The sequence below is a fragment of the Chiloscyllium plagiosum genome, chromosome 30 (genome assembly GCF_004010195.1).
Source record: "Chiloscyllium plagiosum isolate BGI_BamShark_2017 chromosome 30, ASM401019v2, whole genome shotgun sequence".
Lineage (NCBI taxonomy): Eukaryota > Metazoa > Chordata > Chondrichthyes > Orectolobiformes > Hemiscylliidae > Chiloscyllium > Chiloscyllium plagiosum.
Window position 1 is genome coordinate 45,471,828 of NC_057739.1, and position 8,402 is coordinate 45,480,229.

The 8,402-nt window shown below is 47.8% G+C and overlaps 1 protein-coding gene across 1 annotated transcript in view; it reads right to left on the reverse strand.

Annotated features, from left to right (window-relative positions):
- LOC122564628 (neurogenic locus notch homolog protein 1-like) overlaps positions 1–6,847 on the reverse strand; it is a 132,439-nt gene extending 125,592 nt beyond the window's left edge. Inside the window, exons 1-2 of the mRNA XM_043719718.1 lie at positions 6,617–6,847; positions 5,880–5,895 (exon numbers count right to left, since the gene is read on the reverse strand). Of these exons, the coding sequence (XP_043575653.1) occupies positions 5,880–5,895; positions 6,617–6,847 (247 nt within the window). The remainder of the gene's footprint in view (positions 1–5,879; positions 5,896–6,616) is intronic.
- Between the last annotated feature and the right edge of the window lie 1,555 nt (positions 6,848–8,402).

Genomic DNA, 8,402 nt, shown 5'->3' on the forward strand with positions numbered 1-8,402 from the left:
CTCACCACACTCTGCGTGAATTCCACAGGCTCACCACACTCTAGCAGGCTCACCACGCTCTGGGTGAATTCCACAGGCTCACCACGCTCTGGGTGAATTCCACAGGCTCAGCACAAACTGAGAGAATTCGACAAGCTCCCCATGCTCTGGGTGAATTCCACAGGCTCACCACACACTGAGAGAATTCCACAGGCTCACTACGCGCTGAGAGAATTCCACAGGTTCACCACGCTCTGGGTGAATTTCACAGGCTCACCACGCGCTTAGAGAATTCCACAGGCTCACCATGCTCTGGGTGAATTCAACAGGCTCACCACGCTCTTGGTCAATTCCACAGGCTTACCACGCTCTGGGTCAATTCCACAGGCTCACCATGCTCTGGGTGAATTCCATAGGCTCACCACGCTCTGAGAGAATGCCACAGGCTCACCATACTCTAGCAGGCTCACCACGCTCTGGGTGAATTGCACTGGCTCACCACACTCTAGCAGGCTCACCACACCCATGCGTGAATTCCACAAGCTCACCACACTCTAGCAGGCTCACCACGCTCTGGGTGAATTCCACAGGCTCACCACGCTCTGGGTGAATTCCACAGGCTCACCACGCTCTGGGTGCATTCCACAGGCTCACTACGCGCTGAGAGAATTCCACAGCTCACCACCCTCTGGGTGAATTCCACAGGTTCACCACGCTCGGAGAGAATTCCACAGGCTCACCACACTCTGGGTCAATTCCACAGGTTCACCACGCTCTGGGTGAATTCCACAGGGTCACCACGCTCTGGGTGAATTTCACAGGCTCACCACGCGCTTAGAGGATTCCACAGGCTCACCATGCTCTGGGTGAATTCAACAGGCTCAACACGCTCTTGGTCAATTCCACAGGCTTACCACGCTCTGGGTCAATTCCACAGTCTCACCACGCTCTGGGTGAATTCCACAGTCTCACCACACTCTGGGTGAATTCCACAGGTTCACCACACTCTGGGTCAATTCCACAGGCTCACCACGCTCTGGGTGAATTCCACAGTCTCACCATGCTCTGGGTGAATTCCACAGTCTCACCACCCTCTGAGTGAATTCCACAGGCTCACGACACTCTGGGTGAATTCCACAGTCTCACCATGCTCTGGGTGAATTCCACAGTCTCACCACCCTCTGAGTGAATTCCACAGGCTCACGACACTCTGGGTGAATTCCACAGTCTCACCATGCTCTGGGTGAATTCCACAGTCTCACCACGCTCTGGGTCAATTCCACAGTCTCACCATGCTCTGGGTCAATTCCACAGGTTCACCACGCTCTGGGTAAATTCCACAGTCTCACACGCTCTGGGTGAATTCCACAGGTTCACCACGCTCTGAGTCAATTCCACAGTCTCACCACACTCTGGGTGAATTCCACAGTCTCACCACACTCTGGGTGAATTCCACAGGCTCACCATGCTCTGGGTCAATTCCACAGGCTCACCATGTCTGAGAGAATTCCACAGACTCACCGCACTCTGGGTGCTCCCTCCTTCCTCCCATTGTCTGGAACCTCCTGCCTCCATTGTCCCTGTCTAATTCTGTTAGAATTGTATAGGTTTCTCTGAGACCTGCCCCCATCTCTCATCTTCTAAACTCCAGTGAATACAATCCCAACTGAGTCAATCTCTCCTCATACTTCAGTTCTGTCATATATTATGTAGTGTGCATTGGGTTTAACTGTACAAAGTATATAAAATCATAAACAGGATGGCCCCTATATAAACTACAGTGTATAGTATTATACAATATTGTGTTATTGGTTGAGCTATTGTTTGGGATGGGGCTTTTCGATGAGTTAAGTGTGTTTTCCAAAGGGGAGAGTGCTGACTCTGTCCAGCTGACAGGTGTCCTAACAGGAAGTGCAGGCTGCGAGATGGGTCACATTGCTCCTGGTGTCTGTTTCCTGTTGTGTTGCTCTTGCAGCTTTGCAATTCCTTCCTGAATGAGTCATTAACCCCGAGATTGCTGAACATCCCAAACAGGCTCACCTGTAAATCATAGGATCTGCCAGCCCAGGAGGAGATCTACAGGCTATCTGAAAGATGGATCAAATCATTACAATCCTCCTGCCCTTCCCCCAGAGCCCTGCAATTTCTGCTCCTCATATATTTCTGCAATTCCCTTTGAAAGTTCCTGTTGAATCTGCTTCCACTGCACCCAAATTAACCATTAACAGTCAGACTTTGTCACATTTTAAACCAAACAGATTGACTCTGATAGGCCTGGGCATCACCATGGGAAATAAACCAGTGAATGGCTGTCACCTATTTTGTTGAATTGTAACAGGCGCAGTGTTCTTTCCATCTGTAAAGGACAGGACCTTGTGTATTAACATATGAAGGTTCCAGTGTACACAAGTGAGTCTGACTGACAGTCAGCAAAATTTCTCATACATCAGAATCATCAAACAAACACTGTCCAATCACAGAATCACATTGAGTATTAGTCACCATATTCAATGTGACTAATGGTCCAGTCAGTATCCTAGCTGTTGCAAACAACAGAAGGGACATGCTGTTTGATACCATTTGCCAGTCTTTGGGATGTATGATCTATATACTGACAACACACCAGCACTGAAATTCAGATAGCACATTACTTACTGTGTAATAGGCAGACTGTCATTTTGACTTATAGCAGTATCCTGTTATTGCTATTACTGCAGAGCTAGCTTCACCTGTTGCTCAGACAGTGAATCCTTGAATACATGAAGAGCTGATCTAATGCTCACATATCGTGGAATTCCAAATGAATTTTCCAATTTTCACAAAACAAAGTGAATGTTTGGCAGTGTGATGAAGTCCCAAGGCCAACCTGGGCATACATATTTTTCCAAAGAGGGTCAAAGGTTATGCGGAGAAGGCAGGAGAATGGGCTGAGAAACATGTAAGCCATGATGAAATGGAGAAGCAGACTCAATGGGCCGAATGGCCTAATTCTGTTCCTGTAACTTATGGTCTTATGTTCATATGGTATTTCAGCAAACCCAGAAGATGGATCGGAATAGTCTTTTTTTTTCTTTTTTTTTGTTTCTCTCCTTTTTTTAACCCCCACACTACCGCCTAACTGCGGTAGTGCTTATTTTTTCCCCAGCACCCATGGTGTGTGTGTGCAGGTGTGAGACACAGTGAGAGACACAAAGTGCACGAATCTTTATTCAATTTCCACCACCAGGAAGGTAGGAAACACCCGGGTGGCCAGTGACAAGCAGTGCCCCACACTTCAAAGGGCAATGCTGTGTGATCAAACAGTGAAGGGGAGGGCAGGGACTAAATCAAAGTAGAATTGGAGGGAGAAATGATGCACTCCACTCCCTGCGGCGCCCACCTGTGGAACCAAAAGCAGAGGAGGAGGTTTTTAAGAAAATCAAAAAGGGAGTGCAAACGCCCACACCCACTATATACATGGTCCACGGACTCCACAGCGCCACAGAACAGGCAGTTGGGCTGGGAGTCCGTGGACCACCCTCCACCCCAGAACCCCGAGAGAAAGGGGGAGGACTCCCGCGTAGAGAGCCCTCCACTGGGGATCCCCACCGCCTGGTGGCAAATGGGCACGCCAAGGCGTGTCCGGACGGTGGATGAGGGAGAAGAGGTGGACGGTGTGCAGCAGCAGTCTATACAGGGCCCGCCTTTTACTCCCTGAAAGGGAACAAAATTAAAATTCCGGAGGCGGCTCAGGTTGTGGGGCACAGGCTCCCGCGGGAAGTACGGGGGAATAGTCATTCTTAACAAGTGTGACTAGATCAACAAAAACATGCCATTTTTAATGACAGGTCCAAAATTGTATCAGGAGTAAGTGCTGATTTACATTCTTCACATTTGTGAAGACCATGCAGGACTTACAAGACTTAATAGCAAGGCAGCGTATATGTGCTCATTTAAACATTGCTAATTCACTACGTAGCAGGGAAAAGATTTCTTCCTGTCTATCCAATTTATGTCCTTCATAATCTTATACATCTCAGTCATGTCCCCTCTTAATTTCTTCTGCTCTAAGGAAAACAACCACAGTCTGTCCAAACTCTCTTCATAACTGAAACTCTTCAGCCCAGGCAACATCGTGGTAAATCTCCCTCCACACCTTCTTAAGTGCTAAGTGTGGATTCCAGAACTAAGTTGAGATGAGAGTGATAGCCCTTGACATCAAGGCCACATTTGACTGAGTGTGGCATCAAGGAACCCTAGCAAAACTTAAATCATTGGAGGGAAAACTTTCCACTGGTTGGAGTCATACCTGACACTTAGGAATATGGTTGTGGTTGTTGGAGGTCAGTTATCTCAGCTCCAGGACATCTCTGCAGGAGTTCCTCAGGGTAGTGTCCTAGGCCCAACCATCTTCAGCTGCTTCATCAATGACCTTCCCTCCATCATAAGGTCAGAAGTAGAGATGTTTGCCGATGATTGCACAATGTTCAGCACCATTCACAACTCCCCAGATACTGAAGCAGTCCATGTTCAAATCCAACAAAATCTGACAAATGGCAAGTAACATTCATGCCACACGAATGCTATGACTATCACCAATAAGAGACAATGTAATCACTGTCCCTTGGCATTCAATGGTGTTAACATCAACGAATCCACCCACTATCAACATCCCTGGTGTTACCAATGACCAGAAGCCTCAACAGGACTTACCACATTCACACAGTGGCCACAGAAACAGGTCAGAGGCTAGGAATACTGTTGCGAGTAACTCACCTCCTGACTCTTCAAAGCCTGTCTATTATCTGCAAGACACAAGTCAGGAATATAATAGAATCTCTTCACTTACCTGGACGGGTGCAGCTCCAACAACACTCAAGAAGCTTGACACCATCCAAGATAAAGCAGCCGCTTGATTGGCACCACATCCCCAAACATCACTCCCTCCACCACCAATGCTCAGTAGCAGCAGTGTGTGCTATCAACAAGATGCACTACAGAAATTCACCAAACGTCCTTAGACTGCACCTTCCAAATCCATGACCACTTCCATCTAGAAGGACAAGGGCAGCAGATACATTGGGAACACCACCCCCTGCAAGATCCCCTCCAAGCCACTCACCATCCTGACTTGAAAATATATCACTGTTCCTTCAGTGTCACTGAGTGAAAATCCTGGAATTCCCTCCCTAAGGGAATTGTGGGTCTAACTACAACACTACTGCAGTGTTTCAAGAAGGCAGCTCACCATCACCTTCTCAAGCAGTAATTAGTGTCGGGCAATAAATGCTGGCTCAGGCAATGACACCTACATCCTACAGATGAATAAGGAAAACTGCACACAATACCTTAGTTGAGGCCAAACCAAACTTTTATACTGTTTCAGCATCACCTCCCTGCTTTTAAACGCCATGCCTTGGCTAAAACAACAAGTATCCTTCTTAACTACTTTATCCATCTCTCTCAATACCTTAAGGGCCTGGTGAACACGCACACCAAGGTCACTCTGATTCTCCCCAGCGCTTCCCAGGGTTCTACCATTCATCATGGATTCCCTTGTCTTGTTTGTCCTGCTCAAATTCACCACCTCACACTTTCCAGATTAAATTCCATTTGTCACTGATAGTCCATCTGTCCGGCCTGTCTATATCCTCCTGTAATCTGAGTCTACTACCCTTACTATTTACCACTCAGCCAATTTTAGGTTCATCTGTGAACTTACTGATCAACTGTCCTACATCAAGTCTAAATCATTTATATAACTCACAAACAACAAGGACCCCAACACTGACTCTGTGTGACCCCACTGGACACAGGCTTTCAGTCACAAAAACACTCCACGACCACCACCCTTTAATCCTGCCCCTCAGCCAAATCTGGATCCAATTTGCCCAATTTTCTTGAATCCCAAGATTACTTACCTTTGCTAGAGGTCTCCTATGAGTAGAGTAGATTTTTACCATATACAACTGATACAGTAAAAACAAGACAGTGTTCCTCCAGGACAGGGGGTGCTATGTGGACAGGACAAACTACACAATCGTACATGGCATAAAGTGCATAAGAAGTGCAAAACACGCAAGTTCCAGTGTAACAGAAGAATGATAAATAATAGACATTGTTCTAGCAGCAATTCGAAGTCATGCAAAGAGTTGCAGAGGGAAAAGAGTCCGATAATACAGTGTTAAGGAGCCTGATGGCTTGGGGGAAGAAACTGTTGCACAGTCTGGCTGTGAGAGACCGAATGCTTCGGTATCCTCTGCCAGATGGCAGGAGGGAGAAGAGTTTGAGTGAGGGGTGTGTGCGGTCTTCCACAATGCTCTTAGCCTTTCGGATGCAGCGTGTGATGTAAATGTCTATAATGGAGGGGAGAGAGAGCCCGATGATCCTCTCAGCTGTCCTCACTATCCGTTGTAGGGTGTTACAATCCGAGACGGTGCAATTCCTGAACCAGGCAGGGATGCAGCAGCTCAGGGTACTCTCAATGATCCCACTGTAGAATGTGGTGAGGATGGGGGGTGGGAGGTGGGAGGTGGGCTTTCCTCAGCCTGCACAGAAAGTAGAGATGCTGCTGGGCTTTCTTGGCTATGGAGCTGGTGTTGAGGGTCCAGGTGAGATTCTCCGCCAGGTGTACACCAAGAAATTTAGTGCTCTTCACGATCTCCACAGGGGAGCCATCAACGTTCAGTGGAGAGTGGTCGCTCTGTGCTCTCCTGAAGTTAAAAACCATCTCTTTCATCTTGTCCACATTCAGAGACAGGTTGTTGGCTTTGCACCAGTCCGTTGGCTGCTGCATCTCCTCTCTGTATGCTGACTCATCGTTTGTGTTGATGAGACCCACCACAGTTGTATTATCAGTGAACTTGATGGTGTGATTCGAGCTGTGCATTCGCTGCACAGTCGTGTGTCAGCAGGTGAACAGCAGTGGACTGAGCACACAGCCCTGGGGGGACTCCGATACTCAGTGTGATGGTGTTGGAGTCAGTTCCCAATCCAGATTGACTGAGCTCTCCCAGTCAGGAAGTCCAGAATCCAGTTACGAAGGGAGGTATTTAGGCCAAGCAGACTGAGCTTTCCGATCAGGTGCTGAGGAACGATCGGGTTAAATACAGAACTGAATATGAACAGTAATCTGACGTAGGTGTCCTTCTTCTCCAGGTGGGTGAGGGCCAGATGGAGGCTGGTGGAAATGGCATAATCTGTTGAGTGGTTGGTCGAAACACAAACTGCAGGGTGTCCAGTTGGAGAGGCAGCTGGGTCTTAATATGCCTCATCATGAGCCTCTTGTGGGCCGCAACCACCTGATGAAGGAGTGGCGCTCCAAAAGCTAGTGTGCTTCCAATTAAACCTGTTGGACTATAACCTGGTGTTGTGTGATTTTGTCATTTACATAAATGATTTGGATGCGAGCATAAGAGGTACAATTAGTAAGTTTGCAGATTACACCAAAATTGGAGGTGTAGTGGACAGCGAAGAGGGTTACCTCAGATTACAACAGGATCAGACCAGATGGGCCAATGGGCTGAGAAGTGGCAGATGGAGTTTAATTCAGATAAGTGTGAGGTGCTGCATTTTGGGAAAGCAAATCTTAGCAGGACTTATACACTTAATGGTAAGGTCCTAGAGAGTGTTGCTGAACAAAGAGACCTTGGAGTGCAGGTCCATAGCTCCTTGAAAGTGGAGTCGCAGGTAGATAGGATAGTGAAGAAGGCGTTTGGTATGCTTTCCTTTAGTGGTCAGAGTATTGAGTGCAGGAGTTGGGAGGTCATGTTGTGGCTGTACAGGACATTGGTTAGGCCACTGTTGGAATATTGCGTGCAATTCTGGTCTCCTTCNCCTTTTCCCTGGGGTCGGGGAGTCCAGAACTAGAGGGCATAGGTTTAGGGTGAGAGGGGAAAGATATAAAAGAGACCTCAGGGGCAACTTTTTCACGCAGAGGGTGGTATGTGTATGGAATGAGCTGCCAGAGGAAGTGGTGGAGGCTGGTACAATTACAACATTTAAGAGGCATTTGGAATAGTATATGAATAGGAAGGGTTTGGAGGGATATGGGCCGGGTGTTGGCAGGTGGGACTAGATGGGATTGGGATATCTGGTCGGCATGGACAGGTTGGACCAAAGGGTCTGTTTCCATGCTGTATATTTCTATGACTCTATGACTTCATGATGGTGGGTGTTAGTGCAACAGGGTGGTAGTTGTTGAGACAAGATGCTGATAGCGGCACGGGGACGATGATAGCGGCCTTGAAGCACATTGGAACTATGGTGCAGCTCAGGGAGATGTTGAAGGTGTCCATGAGAACATGCGCCAGTACGTCAGAGCGTCCTCTGAGCACTCTGCCAGGGATGTTATCGAGTCCAGCAGCATTATGTGGGCTGACTCTGCACAGGGTTTTCCTCACGTCGGTCTTATCAAAAACCTTGCTGAAGTCCAAGTAAACTAC